General features: G+C 41.2%; 1 protein-coding gene across 2 annotated transcripts in view; it reads left to right on the plus strand.

Moving 5' to 3' along the window:
- The window catches only part of LOC131047033 (uncharacterized), a 366,423-nt gene that overhangs the window by 66,160 nt on the left and 272,701 nt on the right, over positions 1–27,562 (plus strand). For both annotated transcript variants that reach the window (XR_009358409.1, XM_057980827.2), the window contains exon 7: positions 15,890–15,967. Coding sequence is in view for 1 of the 2 variants with exons in the window: in XM_057980827.2 (XP_057836810.1) it covers positions 15,890–15,967 (78 nt within the window). In the remaining variant the exon portion in view is untranslated. The remainder of the gene's footprint in view (positions 1–15,889; positions 15,968–27,562) is intronic.

Below are 27,562 nucleotides of genomic sequence, written 5' to 3' on the forward strand. Positions count from 1 at the left end.
CACCTAGGCCAAAACACCTCAGGAGCCCACCAATGTCCTTGTTAGCCTTCGGGACCGTGTCAGAATAGGCTAATGACACCCCATATCATGTTGCGCTAAAAAGGGGACATTACAGTCCGCCCCCCTTGAAATTGCTTGTCCTCAAGCAAATTCGGTCCTGAATGTTGCAATACCTGCTCATTCTCCCATGTAGCATCCTCATCTGGCAGGTCTCTCCATTTCACCAAGTATTCCTTAACGATTCTGTTCCTGAGTGTCCTTTCCTTGACATCCAGAATAGCTGCAGGGGTTAGCACTAGTCTCCCTTCCTTGTCTAACGGAGGTAAATCTGCTGAAGGCACCACACCCTGACCAATGGCTTTCTTAAGCCTCGATACATGGAACACATTGTGCACACGGCTACCCTCTGGAAGCTCTATCTCGCAGGCAACCTCACCTACCCTGCTAATGACTCTATAGGGGCCATAAAACCGGTGTCTCAACTTCTCTGCTCCGCTCTTCTTGAGCGATGACCGTCTATATGGTTGTAGCCTCAAATACACCATGTCACCAACCTCAAAACTGCGCTCCAGCCTGTGTTGATCGGCATACAACTTTTGCTGATTCTATGCCTGCTGTATATTCTCCTTGAGCGCCCTCAGGATGTCCTGACTATCCTGCAATGAGTCTCGGGCTTTGGGTACTCTGCTATCCCGCAAGACTATGTCAACAAAGCTCGGCGCCTCGTAGCCATAAAGTGCCATGAAGGGTGTCATCCTGATAGACATATGATATGTCGTGTTGTAACAATATTCCCCCATGTGTAACCATCTCACCCAGGCCCTCTGTTGTGCAGTCACATAATTTCGTAGATAACCCTCAACCCACTTATTCACAATCTCTGTGTGACCATCCGTTTGTGGATGATAACTAGTGCTGGGTGTGAGCTCCGTACCACACAACCGAAAGAGCTCTTGCCAAAAAGCACTCAAAAATCTGCTATCCCGATCACTCACTATAAACCTGGGCAACCCATGCAATCTGAATATCTCCTTGTAAAAGAGGTTTGCCACCTGCGCTGCTGCGTAAGTAGATGGTATAGCGAGGAAATGGGCAAACTTTGTCAAGCGGTCTACCACAACATATATACAATCTCGCCCTTGCACTCTAGGTAGTCCGGTGATGAAGTCCATGGATATGCTTTCCCACTTCCTATCTGGAATGGTTAAAGGCTGAAGCAACCCTGCAGGGAAAGTGTGCTCTCCCTTATTTTGCTGACATACTGCACACTCCTTCACGTATCTCTGCACATCATCCTTAAGTCCCCTCCAAGTAAACCTTTCACGGATCTGCCTGTAAGTTTTGAGGATCCCAGGATGTCCAGCTGTAGGTGCATCATGGAACGCCCTTAAAATTTCCCCCTTGAACAGTGATGTAGGAATCAAATAAATCCTATCTTGAAATCTGATCAACCCATCCACCACCATATACCTATCATCCTGTATGGTACCTGCAACTATCCCAGAAGCCCAAGTATCCCCTGAATACTCTGCTATAATCCAATCTCTCCAATCCCCTGAAATCTCAACTAGAGCGCAAACATGCGGTCTCCTGGATAAAGCATCGGCCACCACATTCTTCTTCCCTTTGACAAACTCTATGTCAAAATCATAAGCCTGCAATTTAGTGATCCATTTTTGCTGCCTGTCATTAAGATCACGCTGGCTCATGAAATATTTTATGCTATTGTGATTAGTTTTGATCACAAACCGTCCACCTACTAAGTATGATCGGAATTTGGCCAATGCATGCATTATGACCAACATCTCCCTGTCATAGATAGAATAGCTCCTTTCAACACCTCGGAGCTTCCTACTCTTGAACGCAATGGGATGTTTCTCCTGCATCAATACTGCCCCTATCCCATCACCCGAAGCATCACACTGAAGTTCAAATGGCTTTGTGAAATCTGGTAGAGCTAAAACCGGACAAGATGACATCACTTGTTTGAAGTGGTCAAAACATCGCTGCGTTGCTTCTGTCCATACGAAGGCTCCTTTTTAGTGAGGTCTGTCAAAGGTGCTGCAGTCTGTGAAAACCCCTTAACAAACCTCCTGTAAAACCCGCATAAACCAAAGAACCCCTTAAGCTGTGTGAGGTTCGTGGGAGTAGGCCAATCTACTATAGCTCTAATCTTTTCGGGATCAACCCGAACACCATCTGTACTAATGATATGCCCAAGGTAGAGAAGCTCGGTCATGCCAAACTCGCATTTCGATTCCTTGGCATACAATGACTCCCTCTCTAGAATGAACAACACCTCCTCAAGATGCTGCAGATGCTCTTCCCAAGTCCTACTGAAGATCAAGATGTCATCAAAGAAAATCAAGACGAATCTTCTCAACTGTCCCCGGAATGCCTGATTCATACAACTCTGAAAAGTAGCAGGTGCATTGGTTAGCCCAAATGGCATAACCAGAAACTCAAAGTGACCATAATGACACCGGAAAGCAGTTTTCTCAATGTCCTCTGCCCTCATCCTGATCTGATGGTATCCAGACTGTAAGTCTATTTTGGTGAAAAAGCATGCTCCATGCAATTCATCAATCAACTCATCAATCTGAGGAATGGGATATCTGTTTTTTATTGTTTTCTTATTCAATGCCCTATAATCAATGCACATGCGCATTGTCCCATCCTTTTTCTTTACCAGAACTACAGCTGAAGCAAAGGGGCTTTTGCTAGGCCTGATGTGCCCCATTTCCAACAACTCCTTAATTGCCTTCTCTATCTCATCTTTATGTTTCTTAGGATGACAATAGGGAGTGATCACTGGTTTGGCTCCCTCCTTGAGCTCAATAACATGCTCTGCACCCCTGTCAGGAGGAACCCCGTGAGGAATATCACTGAATACCTTGGCATGCCTGTCAAGAATCTCCTGTATATCTGGTGGATGACTCTTCACCCGAGGCTCCAGTGAAGTTGGCATAACCAAGCACTCTGTTGCCCACTCTATGTCATTATGTCGAAAAAGTCTCTCCATTCTCCTCAAAGAGACTACCCTGCAACTCCCATCTGAAAGTCCCCTGAGAACAACAGTCCTACCCTCATGCTGAAACCTCATTTCCAACTTCTCTAGGTTGAAAGTTTACTCAACCAGCGATGCCATCCATGTCATACCGAGGATGACGTCGTAATCTCCCATGTCCACAACATAGAAATCATCCTCCAACTCATAGCCATCTCCAAATCTAATGTGAAGATTTGAAACCTTCTGAGTACATAATAGCTTTTGGCCATTAGCCACCATGACCCTGAAACCATCATGCTCCTCTGTCTGTAAACCTCTCTTGGCTACCAACTGTGTATCTATAAAGTTATGTGTAGCCCCAGTGTCAATGAGAGATATCACTTTCTGCCCCTGAATAGTACCCCTGACCTTAAATGTGATTGCCTTTTGGGCCCCTGTCAAGCGTGCCAACGATCTATCATCCTTAGGAATGCTGCTCTCCTCTATCGTGTTACCTTCATCTGAATCGGAGTGCTGATCCTCCCCTTCTGACTCTGACTCCTCTGCTGAAAAATACTCCATTTGATTTGCCTTAGCCTTGAGAGGGCATTAATGAGATAAGTCCCAAGACTCTCTACACTGGAAGCACAGTTTCTTCTTTCGAAGTTCATTCAAGGTTTCACTGTCTAGTCCTTTTGATCCTTCTTTGGGTTTGTTATACTCTTTCTGAAATGGTTTTTTGTCTTTGTCCTTGCAATAGGAAGAATTTGTTGAATGGTATTTTCCTTTGTATACCGAAGGGGCTAAATCTCGTGCCTTTTTAGTTGCTTCTGCTAAGGTGAGTGGATCATGTCCCTTCACCCAACCACGTAATGGATCAGCAAGCCCATCACAAAATAACACCACCAATCTCCTAGGAGAGATATCAGTAACAAGTACAGACAAACGCTGAAACTTAGCGATGTAAGCATCCACAGAACCTGACTGTTTTAACTGTGCTAGCTCCTTGAAATGTAACTCAGGATCCCTAGTGTCAAATCTCTCAATCAATCTTTCTGTGAATTCCTCATAGGATGTAATCTGATTATGCCCCAGAGTCACCATGCCATGATGCCACCATTCATGCGCAATGCCGTCCAAATGCATAGCCGCATACTTGATAGCCTCCTCCTCAGGCATAGGATTAAGCTGCAAGTATGTATCTACCTTCTGCACCCAAGCTCGTGCGGTCATCTTCCCTAAAGCATCATAATAAGGCAAGGAAAGTTTTCCAACTTTCTTTCTCAGCTCAAAATTCTGATTCCTCCCTCCTGCTCTAGGCATATGTCTCATCCTCAAGTCCATATAATCTCTGAGGGAAATATCTGCCTGAAACTCGGGTCCACTGGCCTCCCAGTCCCTCCTGAACTGACCCTGTAACTCAGTAATCTGCGGTTCGTTCATTGGTTGAACCGGATCCCTAGGTGGGAAGGTGGGTAGAAGAGGTCTCGAGCTCGTTGTTCGAGCTGGGCATGCAAGGTGTCTAAAGTTATCTGCCTCATTCCCATTGTTGCCATGTCCATTATTACCATTAATGTTATTCTCAGGGCCATTGTTGTTGCCTCGGCCTCCATTATTATCATTGCCCCTATTGTTATCGTTTCCCCCATTGTTATTGTTTCCATTGTTGGCATCACCTGGATTAATATTGATGCCCATCTGTCTAGCCATAAGCTGCAACATCATGTCCATTCACCTATTCTGCTCCTGCTGCATATGCTGCCCTTGCTCTAACGTACCCAGTAACTGTTTGAACATTACCTCCCCCTGATCTGGAATGGTATTCCTATCATCTCGGTCACCCATACTGCTGTCCTGATCAAAGAATATTTCCTCTATGTCTGTATGACTGGATTCTATGTCCACCTGCACGGATGAACTAGACTGCTCGCTCTGTGAGTTCAAATTTCTGTTTTGTCTTGCTTTGGTATGGCGGAAGTTATAAGGCCCCTGTTGCATGCTTAAACATACATGCTTAGCATGTTTTTTAATTCATTAATTTCTGATTTTAGTGTTTTGATATTTCGTCAAACACTTTTCCCTCTATCCGGCTGTTCCAAAGTCTCTGTAAGACCTCCACAGGATGGCAGGACTTATAGCTCTGAAGCCACTGTAATGGGCACCCCCCTGTTCGGCACTAAATTTATGTCCTTTTTACTTAGTGTAATTTTGTCAAACAGTTGGCTTGCAAGCTGACTATTGGATTTTTTGGTTCTTGATTTGCAATAGGATAAATTGGATAAATTGATATTTATTGTAAAGCTTTCAAAGTTTATTCAATATAAAAACAACCAGACATATCAAATACCAAAAACAAGAAGATTAATGCTGATGGTATTTATTTAATTCCAACCCCAAGCATACAAATCAGATCTGAAGAATATTACAGACCTTATGATAATAAACAAATTCAAACCTGAACTCCACAAGTATAGAACCTGCTGAAAACATTGTTCACACACTGTAGCTGCACTATTCACGACACTGTTCACGCACTGCTCATAGCAACTCATATATCTTCACTATCACCTTTAATCTGCTCCAAAATCTTCCTAAATCTGCCCTGTGAAAATCTAATGAACCCAGTGTGTTTCCTAAATGAAAACACCATAAATTCCCCTGACTGTATCTCACAACAGCGAGAAGAATGTTGACCAAGAGGGATTTCGTCCTCCAAGCCCAACGAATCAGATTTCTCAAGAAATCCAACAACAAGATATTAAATCTTCTCCAAGCATACTCCAAAGAGAGCTCTCAACCTCAATTTATATCTTCTTCCTGGATGCAAACACTTCATTTCCTAAATGTGGGATAATGCATTTTAGAATAAAATATTATTTCCCACAATGTACACATTAAAGGGAACTTTTAATATTTTAAACATTACTTTATATTCCCAACCTTATAATATAACGATAAAGTTAAATATTTAATTTAACTTTACACTTTATCGTTAAATATTAAAACATTGTTGATAATCCCTTTAAATCATTGTCGCCTTCAAATATTTTTTACTGATAATTATGCCAACCAGGGAAACACTAGAAATTTCAAGTCACTGCTTGGAGACTAACTTACTATAAATAGTAAGTGTCTAGAAACCCTGTCAGAGCAGCACCGATTGGCCTGAAACTGAAAACACCTAGGCCAAAACACCTCAGGATCCCACCAATGTCCTTGTTAGCCTTCGGGACCGTGTCAGAATAGGCTAATGACATCCCATATCATGTTGCGCTAAAAAGGGGACATTACACATTCAGTGAGCATTCAATAACCGAACTAAGCATATAAAAGGTTCAGATTAACCATGCAGAGGGAAAGACAATCAGCCATTCCCTAATGGTATGAACAGTGGGGGTTCTATCGGATATTTTTCTGAAAATGCTATATAAAGGAAAGAAATATGACTGAAAAATTCTAAATTAATGAAGAAGGAGACGATGCACTCACAAGGAAACTTTGAAACAGTCTTAACTTTGCATTAAATCCTATAAATTTTGCCAGAGCTTCAGCAACAATCCAAGAACTTACAAAATGAGGGAAAACCAGTCCCTTAAATAGGTTTCAAAAATGGATGAATGGCCAAGATTTAATCTAAATAAATGGCCCAGGTTCATCCATAAGACATGGCTGCCCATACCCATAAATGGGAGGCAAATATCAGCAACTACCCCAAAGGGAGTAATAACTGCCCAAAAGGTAATTAGAACATATCCAAAATAATTCAAAAAGGTGCATACACATAAAGTTTTACATTTAGTTGACTTGGAAGTCAAACATGACCCTTTTGGCCAAAAGTGGACTTTTCAAAATTAAAAAGAAAAAAGCACTTTAGGAGAGCACTTTTTCTTTTTTAGCTTCACATGCCTTTTCCAAGAATTCATCCTCGCCGTGCAAATATTCTTGCCAAAGATCACGACTTGCCGCACGTTCCTCACGAACATACTCCTGGAACCTGATGCATAATTGGAATAGCAGACTGAATGGAGGCATAGGAGGATGCCGAATTCTATATTGCATGCCTTCGAGGTACTGGTCCATGTGCTTCAAACCATCCTTCCAAATGGAATGGTTATGCTCGAAGCACAACATGTCTGAATGGAACTGACCAACAAAACTCAAGTCCTTAGCTGAATAGGTGACTCTATCCGTCCCTAGTCTCTCTTCCTAGTCTGGCTGCATTACGTCATTTGACAGGTCATTTCGCCACCTTGAAACCATTGATCGGAGGATCATCTTGCCGAGCTCTTGCATGCCTCTCAGAATTGCCTCGCATGCGTCATTTTCTTTATCAATGATTTCTCTTGTGTCATTTTTCATGGTGATAGTCCAGTACCCTTCCTTAAGAGTGCTGATGTTATATGGATCGAGGATGGTAGACAATGTAGGAATCTGTGCATGGGTCCAGAAGAGAGCCCTCATGAGGGGGAGAGTTTTGGCAGCCACTTCGTGCATTCTGAGGGATTCCCTTTTTACCTCTAATAGTTTGACTAGAGTGATCTCTCGATGGTGGGCCATCTCTTTTACTTCCTCAAGGATTTGTTCTCCCCTTACTTTGATGCTCTGTATCCATTCCTTGACGGCCCTTGCGGTGTCTTGTACTCCTTCAAATTCTGTTGTGGTTCTCTGTGCTAATGCTGTCAGGGGAATATGGGATTCAGAAGCATTGTGTAATGGTCTCAAGAGTTGATTGATGTACCCTTCAGCCTGTTCAGCACGAGCTCGATACATATCCTTCTTAGCTGTTATCTCTTCAAGTTGCCTGAGTATGTTCTGCACTGAATCTTTGAATTCCTCCTTTTCTTGTTCCTTAGTGGCTCGTTCGATGGGGACAGTCGTGATGCTATAATCTGCCAGTGTAATCTGATCTGCTGGCTTGTCTACAGGTGGGGTGGCAATGTGAAGAGTACGGTTCCTTTGCTCATCTTTAGTTATTCTAGAATATGCCTTGGGCTTTTTCTTCCCCTTGGCTTTAGCTTGATCTATACATGAGAATATGTCCTCCAAATCGATGGGTGACTTTGTGTCGGCTTTGCGCTGAGCTCGAGCAATTAACCATTCTTGAGGTACAGTTTGGGTTGATGCTATGGTTAAACTTGCACTTTGTTCTTTGATGTTTTTCAGTCGCCTCATCACAAATCTGCAGCTGCTCGGTTACGGGAGGAGGTGTTGAGCTCTTTGCTTGCAGCAGAGTTTTCTCCCACTTCACTGAACAACTGTTTGGTGCCCTCGTGTGATGGTTGCTCTTCAGTTTTTTCGAGCTCGCGGGTCTCCTCTGTCCTTTGCTCTCCTTCAACGGTAGAGTCATCTTTAGTAGCATTGTGGAGCAACAATTCATGGTGGCTTTGTTGGGTAGGTTCATGTACTTCGATCCCCTGCATGGATGGAATCTCTCCTTCCTCAATTTGGTTACCTGGCTCGGCTGATTCAATAGCTCTTAGCTCGGCGTCTAGCATGTCGGGTGCGAGAGGATCATCAACTCCAAATGCATCAATATCGCTCTGGGAAGGCGAAGCAAGTATATAATCTAGTTCTACTACATCGTCGGACGAACTGGGGTCCTTTGACGATGAAGTGACCTTTGGTCTCCTAATGGGAATCTTCTCCCTTCTTGTTCTCTTGGATGTCTGAGTTCCTCTGCTGGCTTTAGCCTTCTTCCTTTTCTCAGGCTTTTCAATTTCTTCCTTGGGTGCATTGGAAGTTCCCTCATCTTCGGAGGATTGAGAATTGAGGCTACCCATTAAGTGGTAGGTGAACTGGACTCCTTCATGAATTAGTCGCTCAATCTGCTGATGCAACCATTGGTCTGTATATCTTGCTGGGGCTGCCATGATTGCCTCAAAATCAGTGATCGGGTCTTGCGACCAATCAACGCCTGGCAAAAGAAGCCTTACTACCTCAAATTCTCGGAATTGCAGACGATTCCCTGAATCTGTGAGTTGATCTGGGACCCGACGGTATTCAAAGAGTCGCATTTGCTGCACACTCAGCCTAGAATATTCACGCCTCCGGACCTCATAGTCATTAGAGCAGTTCTTCCAATAATCCTCAACTAACTCCTTTTCTCTATACCGCTTGCCATAGGCCCTCTTTGCCAGATTGTCATGATCAAAGCATTTCCTTGGAAAATGCTCTTGTAGGCCATAGGAGGCCAGCTCTGCGAAGGATTCTTCTGCTTGGGTGGGGGTCTTTAGATGGACATTCTGGTTGCCTATAATCATGGTTAATACGAATCCAGCCTGCTTGCTGTCTCTGAGTAAGATGCCGGCCGGACGTGACTGCCTTGCGACGTCCATAAGAACTATCTATTCAGTTGGGTACCGTGGAAGTCGGAGAAGGGGACCATCAAGGCCAGCTATCCGGATATAGGAGAACCTTGGGAACTGGATGAACTAGGCCCCGTATCTTTGTACTAGAATAGTAGCTTGCTCTGAGAGCCTTATGTGTAATCCTCCCTGCATTAGCCTGACCAGGCGCATTGTGAAGGCGTCATTGACGCGCTCATACTGGCCAACTGCATAAGCCGGGCTGTTCTTTTCTCTCTGAGCTATATCCTGATAGTGTAGCTGTGGGTAACAATCGTATACCTTTACCTGATCAGGTCCATTCCCAATTTCACCTTTCATTATCAAACCTGGCAGTGGCTGGTTCTTGGAGAACATGTAGACCAAATAGGAGGTCATAGTGAAGTACTTCTTTGTCTCGAGTTCAATTACCTGAGTGTAGATGTTGTCGCTTATAATCTGGGCCCAGTCAAACTTGGACTTCCCAGCGAAGACTTGCTCTGTGAAATAAAACATCCACTCTTCAAAGTAGTTGGATTTAGGAAGTCCCATAACCCTGCTGAGCAATGTGACCATATCCCCATCCTCATTGTGAAACTCACTTCTTGGGGTCTTTTTCCCAATTTTGACGCTTGGAGGCCTTCTCTCCTTGTACCACTCTTCGTTGATCAGTGTTCTGCATCTGGCAGGATTCTTATCATACTCCCCCTTTGCTTCGTCTATAGTCGTGGCCGTGGGATTGTTTGGGAAGGGAATGTCGAATGCGTCGCCAATGGCCTCAGGAGTGAAGTTAGCGAGGGTCATGTTCTCGAGGAGCACCAATCTGGAATCTGGCTGGTAATGCCGGGCAGCCTCTACCACTAACTCATAGTTTTGCACTGTTGGAGGAAATTCCGCCGCTTGGGCAATGCCACTTTCCATCATTTGCCTAGGCCTGCCGTAGGCATTAGGGGAGAAGACTCGGCTCTTGAAATCTTGGATATCGATATGGCCTAGGTTAGTATCATCGACATTGTCCCAGACACTCTGAACTTTTGACTTCCTCAATCCCCCTCTTTGATGCAGGTACTTCATCCTTTCCACTTTGCGTGGGATATCTGATTTGGATGCTCGCGATGTCTCGGCTGTAGCGGGCGTCTTTGATGATTCCACCGCCGATTTAGGCATTTATCTTGCACAGTTGGATGCGGATTACGAGGCGATATAAAAGAAGGCGGGTTAGATAGAGAATATGCTAGCGTTCTTGGACTAATTCAAAAATTGAATTGGAAACAACGTGATATTGCTAGCTAAAAGCTTCATTGATTTAAACTAAAGTATTTATGAAGCTTTTGATCGCGAATTTATACTTAAGCATTTTCGGGATTAATTTTCAAAATGGACAAAGCTTGAGAAACTTTCCTAAGTTTGAAAATGCATTTTCTAGCTGATTTTTAGGAGTAAGTTCTGATTTCAAATGCCTGGCATGACACCTTACAATCGGAAAAAAGATGTGAACTTTTGAAGATATAAGCATTTTAATCAATTTTTCGCACAGACATCCATCCAATTTGTAGATATTTCAGATGATCAAGAGAGACAAAGCGTACTTACCTGGTGAAAATGGATGGTGAGAAACTGCCCGATTTGCCGTGCAAGAACGGATGGATAGTTCTGCAAATTTTGAATGGGAGGGTTTGCAATTTTGAATTCCAATGGTTAACTTTCTAATTCAAATTTTCGCGACTGCAGTTTGAAAAGAATTTGTAATTTTGAGTTTTAGACTTAGCGATTCTTCACCTTGGATGAAATGGTAATTGAACTTGAATGTTTGAAAGGGTTTATGTCAACGTTTTTACCTTGGGAAATTGTGCTTTCTGGCTTCACCTTTCAAACCTTATGCGATCCCCTCTCATGGGATTTTACCCTAACTTCGGCGGAATGAGGGAACTTTAAAACTTCAGACACTTTGCAGTTTCATCCTCCAAATTGCCAACTTCGGCAGTATGAGGGTTTTTGTAGACTTTTAAAATTCACATCTTCATCCCCCAAATCGCGAATTTCGGATGCTTTCGCGTTTTATCCCCTACTGCACTCTCTGCGCTGTGATCTTCGGAGGAATGGGGGATTTTGCCAATTTCGAATTCATTATATTTGCCTTACGCATTGCGACTTTGCCCTAGATGGTGAATTTCGGACCTTATGAGGAGTTTGTGAGCAATGTGAACTTTATGGTCATTTTCCAGTTTCGCACCATTTGGTGACTTTGCCAATTTCCACCTTTGCTTTCCTCGCGCACTTCCCCCAACTAGTGATTTTCGGGGATATGGATGCCCTCTTAAAACTTTAACTTTGTCTTCACCCCAAGTGTGAACTTTGACACTTTTATCCTTTTCGCAAATTTCGGACTTTGTGAACGTTTTGGCAATCTTTTAACTTTTCGGCCTATCTAGCCTTTTTGTCAACTTTTTAGCATTTTCGGACTTTAAGGCACTTTTGTCAACTTTTTAGCATTTTCGGCCCTTAAGGCACTTTTGTCAACTTTTTAGCATTTTCGGACCTTGAGGCACTTTTGTCAACTTTTTAGCATTCTCGGACCTTAAGGCACTTTTGTCAACTCTTTAGCATTTTCGGCCCCTAAGGCACTTTTGCCAACTTTTGAACTTTTTGGAGCTTTTGTCAATTTCGGCCCTTTTGGCCATTTTGAGAAAATTTCGCTCTTCGTTTGCCTTTCAGCTGGCGAAAATCGCCATTCATTCAAATCTCGCGAATTTGTTAAAAACAAGCATGATGAAATCTCTCTCATCGTTCTTATTTGAAAATCGGCGTCTTTGGGTCCTTATGTGACCTCCAGACGCGCTGTTCTTTTAATTGGCGGACTTCGCCAGTCTCCATCATCACACGCCCATTCAAGGCGATTTCACAAGTTTGAACAATCTTTTGGAATTCATGCCCGAGGGCTCGACTGACCTAATGGAATCACTGGATTCTTCGTTCAACATCATCATCTTACGGACCAATCGTGGGCTCGCTCGAAAGGATGCGAGACACTTTGCGCGAAACTCAACAGGGCGAAGACAGAAAGGCCCAAAAAAGAAAGGGGGACCCTGTCGGCGACAGGGAGCGTGTGTAACACATAATAGAACGAAATCAAACCTAGAAAATTTAAAGTGCGATGGCTAGGGCCCTTCAAGGTACGCGAGGTTAACGCCAACGGGGCGATCAAGTTGTGGACGCTCGACGGGAAGGAGATACCAGACGCCGTCAATGGGACGAAATTAAAGGTTTACCACGAAGGGAGGGAACCTGGACCCTCCAATTAGGATGTTTGACAGTCTTCTTGAAAAAAAAAAACAAAAATGTGGGCCACCGTACAGTGGCAACACCGATGGTGGAACCATAGTGCAGTGGCAACACCGGCGGTGGGACCACCGTGCGATGGCAACACCGGCGGTGGAACCATTGACGGTGGACCACCGTGCGGTGGAAACCACCGACGGTGGACACCACTGCCCACACAAAACCAAAAACATAAAACTCCCTCCCACGCAAGAAGTAAAACACGCAGCCCCGCCTAGATGCAAAGACACACAACCAAGCACTCCGCCCAACAACGCAGCGCACAAGCACATGGAAGGCATATGCAGCCATACACAACCGAAGAAGGTGGTTACAAAGGTGTCCCACGATCATACGACTATAACCAGAAATCAGTTATACGAGAAATTAATGGAGTCAGCGGGGAAACGTAGTTGGAAAAAGCAGTTGCAGGCTTCCTCCAATAGCAGTCAGATGGATAGAAATACCAGGGTCTTGTCGTTAGGCGTGTGTGTTGCACGCAGCACCATGGATGCCAGTGCCAGTTAGAAGCGAAAGCAGAAAGCACCACAACCTGCCATAAGTGGGAAAAATACATTAACACCTCAGAATATCACCTTTGAAGGCCTGAATGGGTCGGAATGCTGGAAATGGTGGCAAGACACTCCCGACAATGATTTGGTGAAGCATAACCTTCGTAAGTGTTGTGCTCATTTTTGTTTCCAAAAATGAAGGACCACTACCTGAAATTTTTGTGAAAAAATGAAAAATTTTACTCTATGGCATGCTTCCCGAGGCAGAATTTCAACTAATCCTTGGACTGGCTTAATCCTGTCATGTCCCCTCTTTAGCTCTGTCTAGCAGAGCCTTGTGAGTCATCTTATTATGGGGTCTTGTAGGCTGACAGTGGTGGATAGAGACTCAGTGAGGATATTCAGTGTTTGGGATTTGGTGTTTTGGCAGTAGTAGACCAGTTTGGAGCAGTTCCTTAATTTTAGGAGGTAGTTCCTACATTTGTGGAGGCTATTCCTAGTATTTAGGAGGTTATGACAGTATCTAGGGTTGGGTTTCCATGAGACTATTCCTTGGTTTCAGTTTCAGAAGATTTGGGTATGTTTCCTAGTTTTTAGGAGCATCCCTAGATTTTAGGGATAAGATTGCCAGTGGATCCATGATTTCCGACTTCAGTCACATACAGGTGGCAGGTTTCATTTCAGGCTTTTGGAGTCATTTGAGCCTTCTGCAGCTATTTGGGTTATATTTTTAATATATTTAAATATTTCCTAAGTTAGCGTTTAATTAATTAAATAAGGCTATGTTTATAGCCATTTTGGAGTAATAAGGGGTTTTTGGCTTCATCTAGATACATATGCCCATGTGTTATAGCTCGTTGGAAAGGTCTTGAACTTTTCTAAATGTTTCCCATTTGTCAAGGACCCTTTTGATGAACGGAATTCTTTTATATTAAAAAAGTGGCGTTTTCTCTATACTTGGCTACTAAATATGAGAAATAAGACTTTATAAGCCTAAGCGCACTTTTCATACACTTTTAGGGTTCGAGCTAGAGGGGAGGAGTTATAAGGAGATGGTAACCTAATTATCATCGATCTTTACACATTTTCATCTTTGATTTGGAGAATTTGCTCTGGAGAGCGATTCAGCATTTGGGACGAAAACCCCAGGGTCTTGCCTGTCTGGGACGTAGCCCCTAGCACAGTGGTTATTTGGTTCTTGCATTTAGTTTTCAGTGCTTTAGAGTTGGTACGACATCTTTTCTGGAGGATTCAGTGGATAGAGTTAGGGTTCAGCGTGGAGATTGGGATTTCCAGCTTGGCGTCACCTAACAGCCGTACGGCCGTACTTTGCAGCCGTTTCTCTTCCCACGTGGAGCTATGTAAGAGCTTTGGACATTTGCCGCAGCCTCCTTCTTGATTACAGTTTTCACTCTTCATTCAGGTTGGACTCATAGCTTATTGTAATCTTCCTGGAATTGTTTGGAATCACTATCTGGATAATTATTTGATTTAAATAATCAGAAATCTGCTTGGTACGATTCTGATTTGGCTGTGTATGAACATTTATTTCCAGTACTCTTTTCATGTACTTGTTCTTCAATTATTACTTGGTAAAAAACTATCAAAACATAAAAATAACTCAACTTCTGCAACTTCTATCTATTCCTGGAAGATTATAGTAATAAACAGGAAATTCAATTAAAATAATTAGAAAAACTACAGCAGATCAGCGAAGGGATCCATCAGGGATCTTTCGGTAGTATCAGAGCTATTTGCCAGCCAGCTTGTGGGGCTAAGTTTTATTTTTCTTTTATGCATCCGGGAAGAAGTGACTTATACAGATACTATACCCGCAGAAGAGCTCAGTACGAGCGTGAGAGTGGGAGAGAATAGGAACCTATCATGGCAGATGAACAGGTGGGTGCCGGAGTAAATCAGACTGAGGAAGATAGACAAGAGAGAGAGAGATGACGAGGACTCTCATCACTACGCAGCCCAGGATTGTTCAGACCTTAGACAGGATATAGGTTACCCTAGAGCGGTTGGAAGTGGACAGACACAGAGGCAGACGGAGTAGATCAGTATCTGTGGCTGGAAGCCAACATAGTCAGGGATCTCATACATCAGCTGGGATCTCTCATCATTCCCCTAGGCGTGAGAGACATCATACACTAGTTAGGGATAGACCATTACTTCTGTACTCTTTCTGTTTACCCAGTGATGCAAACACAGGTGCAAGGTTATGTAATCAAGTGCATGATAGTATTCAGTAAAAGATTACATGACAATTTATCACTGCAGATTTATTTGAGTTTTTCTTCTAATTTTTTGTGATTTTTCCCAATAAATTGCCCCGATTCTTTCAAAAAAATCGTCCAAGAGTTTTTTGCAGATTTAATTGTTTCCATAAATGACTCGCGATAAATCGGAGTTAAATGATTTTTTGCAGATTTTTCATCTATGTTGTGGAGTAGTAATACGTATCCACTTTTCTTATAGTTGAGTAGGAAACTAATCATTGGATGATGTTCTTACTTAATGTGTATGAACTTATGATCAATGACGTTTATGTAGATTATTTTGTGACATTTCTATATTTAACTGCATGTTTGAAAAACATTATCATGAAGTAAAAATCTAATTGTGTACAACATAAATTGTAATATTTGGTGAATATTGTGTTCCATGAATGTCTAATAACATTACTGAATTTGATGACTGAGAGATCATTTGAGATTGACTTACATTTTTTATTGTAAAATCAGGGAACTGAAGCAGATAAGAATGAATTGTTGAAGTGGTTTACATCGAATGGTTTGGATGTTGGCTCTGGAAAGGTTGTGGTAAGTGGGAATAGAATTATATTGAAAAATGTTTTAATAAGCATTAACAATTGTAGCCAACCTTATTGTAGTATAAACTCTTCATTTGATGTTTCATTAATACATTGTGCATTGGTTGTGTATTATCTTCAGAAATACATCTGCATATTTTGCATGATTTAGCTTTGTATGTTGTGATGTTTTCACACATCGCCCCATTGCAAATGGGAACCCCCCACTTTTTTTTTGCTTGTTAGAGTTAGTTGTCTTAGTTTAGTTGTCTAGCTTGGCTGTAGTTTCTTGAGCTATTAGCCTCTTGCTTGAGAGGGGATGCAGTGCAACTTCTAGGTCAGGTCAGGGTATGGGTCTTGGGCAGTTTGATGGTAGTCATCTCTCTCTAGGTTAGAATGAAGTCATAGCAGTTCTCAAAAGCTTGAGTGATGAATGGAGATCAAAGTGAACCAATAGGATGATGCCTCATAGGGTAGCCTTCAAATCAGGTCAAGTGGCCAAGCAAGGGGATACTTCTAGGCCAGAGCTTGGAAGCCAAAGATAATCAAGGAAAAGGGAGCAATTATCTAAAGACGAAGTATTGAACATGCTAAATCAATGAACTTGGAATGATTGAATGAGGGTAATACCGTAGTAAGAGCAAATTGATAGGCTAAGTTCAGGTTAGTAAATCTGGCCAAAGTGGGAGACATTCCTCATGCCTCCAAATCAATGACATATGCCCAACTGCCTCACATCCGTGACCTTCCAAGGTAGAAGATGTTCCGCTCTGTCCCAAATCTGTGACCTTCTTAGGCAAGACATTCCTTACTACCTCAAATCCACACCTAGACCGGAAGGTGATGATTTGTCCTTATGATCCATGACTTCAAATCCACAGCATATTCCTTGCACACCAAAATCCACGGTATGTTCCTTGTCATCCAAAATCAATGCCTCCAAATCAATGACATATGCCCGACTGCCTCACATCCGTGACCTTCCAAGGTAGAAGATGTTCCGCTCTGTCCCAAATCAATGACATATGCCCAACTGCCTCACATCCGTGACCTTCCAAGGTAGAAGATGTTCCGCTCTGTCCCAAATCTGTGACCTTCTTAGGCAAGACATTCCTTACTACCTCAAATCCACACCTAGACCGGAAGGTGATGATTTGTCCTTATGATCCATGACTTAGCAATGGAAGGAACAATGTTGATATTTGATCAGGCAAGAGATGAAGTTGATAAAGGATAAAAGTGGTTGAACCGAACATGATTTGGAGAAGTCTAAGTGAGCAACATTCCTCATGACTTCAAATCCACAGCATATTCCTTGCACACCAAAATCCACGGTATGTTCCTTGTCATCCAAAAACCCTGATCAGATCTTGAGGATATTCCTCACCATCCCAAATCCACGATATAGCAAGATGACTTGAAGTTTTTCAGAACAAAGTGTGGTGAATGAAGATGGGGTGTTTTGAAAGAGATTTAAGTAAAGAATCCCCAAAGATGAAGGTGAATGATAGTGAAAGAGGAACCTTCCTCACTGCTTCAGAATCCTGAACTTCCAAGCAGATGTTCCTCACTCCCTCAAAAGTCTGGCACATTCTTGCGAATGTTCCTCACCCATCAAAAAGCCCGGCACATTCTTGACAATGTTCCTCACTGCCTCAAAAGTCCAGCAAATTCCTTGAGCACATTCCTTGTTCTTCCTTACCCCCGGCACCTTAATCATGCCTCCAAAAGCCCGGCACACGCTTGACTCCCCCAAAAGCCCAGCCAGCCTTGAACACCTTCCTTACACTTTGAAATCCCTGGCCTAGGTGATTAATGAAGTGTAGCAGGTTCGTCTACCACTTGGTAGAAGTCCAATCAGACCTGAAGCATAAAAAAATCAGACCTCGAGAAAATGGGAAATCAAAATGTAGAAGAGCAGAATATCAGTCCTAAGATCCTAAAGGGAAATCAGACTTGGTTGAAAGTCAATTTCAGCTAAGCCCATTCTGATTCAATCAGATTTCAAGTCAAAATCATCGTTTGTAGGCTCAAGTATTCATTTCCAGACCTGAAAGGGGAATTTCAACGCTTGATTGATGAAGGATTTTTGTTATTTTTACAAGATTAAGTTCATTTTACTACTGTTATATGATTCTTGATTCACAATATTTCCTTCTTTCAGGTTCAAGGCTAAGATTAATATGTATAAGAGAAGACATTAGGGCTTGAAGCTAAGTTGTTGGGTTTGCCTGTTTGAGGCCCCTAACACGGACCGGGTCCACGTGGGTCATGGTTTGTGTTGGGTGTGTGCCTGGTTGGCTGGTCCGGTGAGGGTTCACCCCAGGGGTGAACACAAACCCACAGGGCCCCTGGGGTGAACTCTGGCCGGACTCGGGCAAACCCAAGCGCGAATCCAGGTGAACCCAGGTGACCTAACACGGACCGGGTCTACGTGGGTCCTGGTTTGTGTTGGGTGTGTGCCTGGTCCGGCGAGGGTTCACCCCAGGGGTGAACACGAACCCACAGGGCCCCTGGGGTGAACTCTGGCCGGACTCGGGCAAACCCAAGCGCGAATCCGGGTGAACCCAGGTGACCAGCTGGGTTAAGTCACATCAAAGTGACTTTTAAACATTAAAAAATTATTTCTTTTTGCCTTTTTAAAGCAAAAAACCCTAATCCGCCCCTTGCTAAATACATTTGAGACCTAAAACAACTTCATTTGTATATTTATTTAAATTTTTGCATATAATAGACACACACACACACACACACACATGTACGAACAAACCCAACCCACAAACCCAAAAGGCAAATTTTTTTTGCCTGAACCGACGAACTGGGTTCACGTCCTCAAACCCGCTCCCAAACCCGAACCGGTAACTTAGACTTGAAGGAATCGACACATTCAAGGGAGGAAGCATCAAAGGAAAGGCACTACAAGGCAAGCGTAGAGGTCCACTTAAAGGGAGGAACTTATGACTATCTTGAATTTTCTTTCAGAATGCAAGAATTGTTGCTAGTACATTAGGAGAGTAATCCAAGACAGAGGCTTCCAGTGAAGAGATTTAGGATCAAGGATATAGTTCTAGAAGAGTTAATCAAAGTTAGAGGGCTTAATCCCCAAGGAAGATACAATTTGGGAATATCTCCTACCATCATCTCATTTTGCAGGCACTTGGAAATGTTTGGATATTCAAGAGATATGCCTCAACCACTCCACTTGTAATGAGTTACAAGATGAGTAAGTTGAGGTGGTACCTTGTCATCTTCAACCTAATCACATCATTCCAAGTCAGGGCATCTAGATTCAATGCACCATACTCATTCAACGAGGAGGATAACTACCACATGTCAAGGCACAAAGTTCGATGTACCCACCCTCATCATCTATTGGTCGATCATTCAAAGAAGGATTGGTGCCCCATAAAATGTAATTTTATAATTGGTCAAACATTAAATGCTATGTAAAGGGTGTAACAAACTCTAATTAGGGTTTCTATCTTTCAATCTTGGCCATTGATTTGAATTTGATCCTGGCCATAAGATAAAGTAGAGTAGAGTAGGAGAAGGCAGAAATTGTTGCCAAGCTTGCAAATAAACATCCTTTTCATTGAATTTATGGTGGAATGTTTTGTTTCTTCTACATGTTGCATGGTTTATTGTTTTATCCTCATGTTAAATGATGTTGATTAGATGGATGGAAGCTATTGTGGATGATTGATGGTGAAATTTGCATGTTCAGACTAGTATTTCATTGATTTTAAAATACTTTGAGTGGTCAACTGAACTCTTTATAAGCTTAACTTCGGTTGCTACTTACCTGTTGATATACATCACATTGATGGTGTCTATGTTGTTGGTGGTGATTTGATTATCATAAGATTACCTTAGAAGATTGCACTAGCTTTGTGGAGTTGTTCTTTGCATGGCAAAGCAAAGCCTAGTAGAATTCCACCAAGTCATTCACAGTTTCTTACATTCCTAGGATTAGACTAGCATTCTAAACCCTATCTGTTTTGCCTTTTCTTTTCAAATCAAGTAAACCTCCTCGTTCCAACAACATTCAGACATTCAGGTGCAATGTAAGTCCCCCTTGTGATTCCAACAAATTAGGTCACAATCATTGAGTCTATCCATGTATAAGGTCAAGACTTGACTATCGGAACCTTGGAGTCGTCTCGTTTGATCACATTGTTTAGCATTTGAGAGGTCTTTGTTCAAGAGAGGATAAGATACTTATTATTTTATTCTGTGTTTGAAGGTGTCATAAAAAACACATCAACATTGTGCAAAAATGAATTCTTCTTAAAAATATGCATGTTCTTGGCGTCATCTTGAACTTCAAATTTTCCATCGTTAAGTATTTACACTGTTGATGTGGTACCTAGTAGGAAGCCAAGAAGAACTAGTAGCATAACTGTGATTTGTAATGTCAATATGAATGAAATTTAATATTTAGTTACGAAAATGCTTTAATGTAATGTCCCCAACTTTCTAGGACGTTATCTAGTTACAAGAGGCCTAATACTTAATTAATTTTGCCATTGGGTGTAAAAGAAATCAAGAAAGCTTATAATAAGAGCTTATAAAAATTTATAAGTTACTTTTTCTATTAATAGAAAATTTTAATAAAAGTTGTTAATTCTTGTAACGTCGGTCGTACAATTTCATAATTCCGATGCATGGATTAATTCAATGTTAACATATATGTTAATAGATAAACTATTAGTATATACTCTAACATTAAATAACTATATTAAATACTCAACTATCCACTATTGGTTCTTGAGGATCACTGAGCTTAGGGATCAACTATCCACTATTGGACATCTAGTAGACAACAAAGAACTTGCTATGATGGCCCTGAATGGACTTCCTACCTCATGGGAATTGTTCATTCAAGGAATCAGTGCTCGTTCTAAATTTCCTAAGTTTGATAGATTGAAAACCGATTGCATTCAAGAGGAATCTCAACTTGTCACAAGAGGAATAAAACAAAACAATGGTAATGAGGACATTCAAGTTCTAAACTCTAATTCTCACAAGAAACGAAAGAAGAAGAACTTTAAGAGAAAGAGGGACAACGACTCAAATGGAAAGGGGTCTTCAAGGAAAAAGAGAGACATTTCTGAAGTACAATGTTTCAGATGTGACCAATATGGGCACTATGCAATGAAGTGTCCAGACAGGATCAAGCAACAAGCTTCAATGGTAGAAGTCAAGAAAGGGAGTGATTCCGAGAAACTAGTCTTCTACTTAGCCCTCTCTAGTCAAGTCACCTCCAGTTCCAACACATGGGTGATTGACAGCGGAGCATCTCGACACATCACTGGATTTCGTGAGCACCTGGATACACTTGTGGAAAATTCAAATGAAGAAGTGACAATTGGTGATGACTCAAATTATCCAATTATGGGAATAGGAACCTTCAATATCAACCTAAAGTCAGGCATATCCATACAGCTGATTGGAGTTCTATTTGTACTTGGTATAAAGAGAAACCTTGTCTCAATTTCTGCACTTGAAGATAAGGGTTACATATTAACCTTTATGGAAGGAAAGGTACTTGCTTGGCCAAAGAACTCTACCATCAAGAAATCCCACACCATTGGAGTAAGACAAGGGAGCCTCTACAGACTTTGCACCACTCCACCTCAAGCCTTGATTCATGAGACTCCAGATTCGAATGAACTTTGGCACAGAAGATTAGGGCACCTTCATTTCCTTGCCCTACCTAAGATAGAGAAGATGGTGATTGGCTTACCCAAGCTAAGTCACAGTTTTGAAGGAGCCTGCAACGGGTGTGCCTTAGGAAAGAATACTAAAGGGTCTTTCAATTCTAGCAACAGTAAATCCAAAAATGTATTAGAATTATTTCATTCTGATTTATGTGGACCCATGTCTGTACCCTCCTTTGGGGGATTTTTATATTATGTAATATTTGTAGATGATTATTCTAGGAAGACGTGGATATATTTTCTGAGGTACAAAGAGTTTGAAGAAATCCTTTCTAAATTTAAGGAATTCAAAGCTCTTGCAGAAAACATGACAGGTAAGAAAATCATAACTTTAAGAACAGACAATAGGGGGGAATACACTTCTGATATGTTTAAAGATTATTGTATAAATGTTGGGATTAAGAGGGAGTTAATTGTACCTTATAACCCACAACAAAATGGGGTAGCTGAAAGAAAGAATAGGACTATAGTGGAAGTTGCTAGAGCTATGTTGTTTGACCAAAATATAGAAACCTCATTTTGGGCTGAAGCATCTAGGACAGCTGTGTACATTCAAAATAGATGTCCTCATTCTCTTCTTGATAATAAAACCCCTGAAGAAGCCTTTACTGGTAACAAACTTGACATAAGTCATCTTCAGATCTTTGGGTGTCCAGTCTATGTTCATGTTTCCAAAGAAAATAGATCAAAGTTAGAACCTTCTGGAAAGAAAGGGGTATTTGTTGGGTATAGTGAAACCTCTAGGGCTTACAGAGTATACATACCTGGACAAAGGCAAATTGAACTAAGCAGAGATGTCATCTTTGAAGAAGACATAGCATTTAGGAGGTCCAAAAGCTCTAATGAATTAGAACACCAAGATCCCCCTACAAGCATGGATGAGGATCCCACCCTTGAGATTCAGAGGGAGACCCCTGAAAATGCTGAGCATGAAGTTCAAGACTTGCCTTTAGAAGAACATTATCTCGAAACTAGGAAGAGACCACTTTGGGCTAAAAAGATGCTCCAAGAAGCTGAAAATTATGCTGCTCCAAAGGGGACCTTCAGAGAAAGTAAGAGACCTAACCTATTTTCCAGTTATACTGCCTTGATGAGTGAGACCATTGATGCAGAACCTTCCTGTGTTGGAGATGCTCTCAAGCATCAAGTTTGGAAAGATGCTATGTCAGAAGAGTATTAGTCAATTCTGAGAAATGATGTTTGGGATATTGTGCCTAGGCCTAAAGGCAAATCTGTGGTATCTTCTAAATGGCTCTTCAAAATCAAACATGCAGCAGATGGCAGCATTGAGAAGCACAAAGCAAGATTTGTTGCCAGAGGTTTCTCACCAAAAGAAGGTATTGACTATGAAGAGAGATTTGCTTTTGTTGCCAGATACACTTTTGTCCGAGCAGTTTTGGCTATTGCAGCATCTAAAGGATGGAAAGTCCATCAAATGGATGTTTAGACTTCTTTTTTGAATGGTAAGATTGAAGAAGAAGTTTATTTGGAGCAACCTGAAGGTTTTGTGATTCACAAGGCTGAATCACATGTCTGCAGATTAAAGAAAGCCCTATATGGACTAAAACAGGCCCTCAGAGCATGGTATGAAAGAATTGATCACCATCTCTTGGAATTAGGATTTTCCAAGAATGAAGCAGATCCAAATCTCTACTACAAGGTAATCAATGGTGAATTATTAATTCTTATTCTTTATGTTGATGATCTACTAATCACAGGAGAGGGTAATTGGATTTCTTGGTGTAAGAAAGAATTAGCCTCTGAGTTTGATATGAAGGATTTAGGAATTCTTCACTACTTCCTTGGATTGGAAGTTTGGCAGCAGGCAGATGGTATAATCCTTAATTAAGGAAAATACACCATTGATATAGTCAAGAGATTTGGAATGATGGATTGTAGATCCATGACCACACCTATGGAGACAAATTTGCACAAGCTAAAGGAAGCAGTTGCAGAATCAAAGTTTGCAAATCCTACCCTCTACAGACAAATTATTGGATCTCTGATGTATTTGGTAAACACAAGACTTGATATATGTTATGCTGTTAATACACTAAGTCAGTTCATGTGTGAACCTAGGGAAATACATCTTGTTGCTGCAAAGCATATTCTGAGATATCTTCGAGGAACTATTGGTTTTTGTTTGAAATATAAACATGTAGACCTTGACCTACATGGATTCACTGATTCTAATTGGGTTGGAAGCATACTTGACAGGAAAAGCACATCAGGAATGATCTCATGGATATGTAGAAAACAGTCTTCAGTTGCTTAGAGTTCTACAGAAGCTGAATACATTGCAGCCTCCATGGGAGCAAGAGAAGAAGTATGGCTCCGGAAATTGCTTGTAGGACTGTTTGGTCGGCCCTTAAATCCTATTGTCATCTATTGTGACAATTAGAGTTGCATCAAGCTCTCAATGAATCCAGTATTTCATGTCAGGTCTAAACACATTGGGATTCCTTATCACTATGTTCGAGATATGGTGGAAAGGAATGTGATCCAACTGAATTATATTAGTACAAGTGATCAAATTGCAGACATTCTTACCAAGCCTTTCTCCAGGATCAAGATTGAACACTTCAGAGATAAACTTGGTATGGTTGAAAATGTTATTTAATTTTGAGATAGAGTCTCATTTATTCTGATATACTAATATATTTAAGATGTTTAATGTGTAAACTCTTTTGTCATGTGTGTGACTCCATGACTTCATGGGCCCCCTGTGAACATTATTGAAGGGTGACGACTTTTCAATAATGAACACTTGTTTCAAATTTATATTGTAAGGTGACGATTTTACAATTATCAATTTATCTATCTTGATGGATACCATGTGACTTGATATCTGTGGACATCTCATGATAGTATATATCTCTGAGACATTATGGTAGATATCAGTTGGTTGGTATCATTAAATAAACCATGATTATGATAGAGATCTTCATGGTGAATATTATGGACATAATATTCGTGGACATGCCATGAATCATTATCAGTATGGTAGGCATCATGTGACTTGATGCCAGTGCACATACCTTACTTGATAACTATGAGTTATGGTGAGTATCATGAGACTTGATATTCATTGTTGAACCATATCTCTGAATATCACTATGGTGTGATATCTTTTCTCTCTCAATGGATGAATTGTGATGTTTTCTCTAACATGAAATGTGTCCTCCCTAGCTAAGAGGGAGTGTTAATTCTTGTAACATCAGTCGTACAATTTCATAATTCTGATGCATGGATTAATTACATGTTAGCATATATGTTAATAGATAAACTATTAGTATATACCAAAGTTACCCCGAGTTTTCGGGACGGGGACGGCAGGGGACGACGGGACGCGTTTCCGGGATGGTAAATTTTTTTGCCAAATTTGGGGACAGCGGGGGACGGCAAAGGGGACGGCTATATAAAATATAGGAAAAATTTAAAATATATAGGAAAATTTCAAAATTCTAAATGTTCATATGAAAACATGGATAAAGCATGCATACATACATTATATTCATATGAAAACAATAAAACATGGATATAGCATGTGTATGATGCTATGAAAAGTTGAAAACATTTTAGAATGTAAATTCTGAACATACAACATTCTTAATACTCAATAGACAATATGCAATTATGCATTCATAAATCAGAATTTCAATTCATTCACATTGTCAATATGCATATCAATAGACTTGGAGGTTAAATTTTCCCTACTTCTATCGACGCAATTTCCCCCCATATTTTTCAACGGGGGTTTGGGGGCAAGGCCCCCAAGGTGGTGTCAAGGGGCAGCACCCCGCGAAGCCAAACAAACTTATTCTTTAATAAAGGCGTTGGGTGTTATTTTTCTATTGACTCGCCGAGTTTGGCGATTTTCTAATCTCTATGTCAAAATGCCCAAAGGCTACATTGCTGCCATATAGTTTCATTGTCAAAATAATGAATTAAATTAATAAATTTAAAATTTAATTAATGTTATCTTTTAATTTTTTTAATTTTTAATAACAATTTGAATTAATAAGGGGCCTATATTAGAAAATTTAAATAATAAATTGAAAATACAACTTTTTAAATTTTTTTAATATTTTTTAAGGGCCTTAGATATGGGGGACGTCTGGCCGTCCCCGGGATGGATTGGGGATGTCCCAGCCGTCCCCAGCTGTCCCCAGGACGTACAGACGTCCCCCAGAGCTAGGGCAGGCGTCCCCCCGTTTCGGGGACGTCCCCTCAAAATACAGGGCAATTTGGGGACGGGGGGAAACGTCCCCTGGCCGTCCCCAAGTCCCCGAAACGTCCCCGGGACGGGAACGGGGGTTTTCAGGTCGGGGATGCGTCCCCGGGTAACTCTGGTATATACACTAACAATAAGTAATAAATAAAATCTAAATCGAATTATGGTGTTTGCCACTGGTCACACCCTTTCATGTTAATGGGCTGTGATTAAGCGATTCATAATCGCGTTCCTCACAATAAGCGATGATCTTAATGGTGTTAAAGTGTTGTGTTATCATGAGTGGTACGTAGGGGAGAGATGTGTCTTCCCACGTGGGAAGACATATCTCTTCACTACGTACCCCCTCATTCACATATATATAACACGCATACAATGAGGAGGAACATAATACAAAAATCGGTAAGTGTTGTGCATCCTTCCAGTTACACTACAACAGTTCAAATTTGATTTCAGATTATATATTCATCTCTTCTATCCTCTTGATCACAGAATTTGAATAAACTTAACAAAAGTAACTTTATAAAGTTATAACTTATTTTCACCCTGTTGGCTCGATTTCCTAGGCAAGATATATAATTAAAAGTGACCATGTTATGTTATGAGATCCCCCAAGTTTGTACGTCCAAATTGAAGGAAAGAAGGAATCTTCCAAATGTGCTTTTCTATGGATCGATTGAAGGCTGGAGATTAAAAAGTGGATTTGGGCATTCATTTTGAGTAGTGTGCATTTTTGTTTTGAAGGAAAATATTACTTTTCAGATCTGCAACGATTTTTGCAGGAAGCTGGAGCAAAATTGGGGACGGAAACTCCCAATTTTTGATGATAGGACGTAAACCCTCTCATCTTTCATCAACTGTTCTGCATAAAAGCTAATATTTGGTCAACAAGAGGCTCAAATCATGCATTTAATTAGCAGCAGCAGCATCATAGAAATTCGATTATCAGATCTGGGCAGGAAAGGAGATTGAATTTAGTGAAATTTGTGCATTTTGGGCCAGCCGTACTCCCTAGTCCTGGCCGTACCATTCCATCATGCCTGTGGATACCAAAGAAATAATTCGAAGGGTTTCAATTCAGTTTAAATGCTCAGAATTCATTGTCAGCAGCCAATAAGAGGAAATCAGGTGATTATTTGGAAATAATACAACATATTGGAGCTACATCAGCAAATTAGTGGGGAAATTTGGTCATTCCTGGAGACCTCACTTGGCAAGATTCTAGAATCTGTACTGGACCTGAGATTTCTTCATAAATTTGTTTTTGATAATTATTTAGATGGTGAATAAAACCTACTGGAGTCATCAGCTACAGCTGGAGGTGCTACAAACATTCTAATTCCACTTTTCAGGCAAATAAAGCCACCCTCAAACCAGCTTCGGATTCCTGGTAGGCCATTATTGGCATTAGTTGATGAAAATAAACATTCTTTTCCATTAATGCTTTGCTGATAAATAAAATCAGAAGTCTGAAACTTAATTTCAGTCTATCATTCTTTATGTTTTGCATTTGCATTATTTCTATATGGTCACAATTCTAAGCATAAACTTCAAAAGTCAAAAAGAAACTCAAAACTCCATCAAACCCCAAAGCACTGATTCGCTGGTCAAAGACTCATACTGAAAACAATTAAGTCAGATTAGTGTCATT

The sequence above is a fragment of the Cryptomeria japonica genome, chromosome 7, assembly GCF_030272615.1.
Source record: "Cryptomeria japonica chromosome 7, Sugi_1.0, whole genome shotgun sequence".
NCBI classification, from domain to species: domain Eukaryota; kingdom Viridiplantae; phylum Streptophyta; class Pinopsida; order Cupressales; family Cupressaceae; genus Cryptomeria; species Cryptomeria japonica.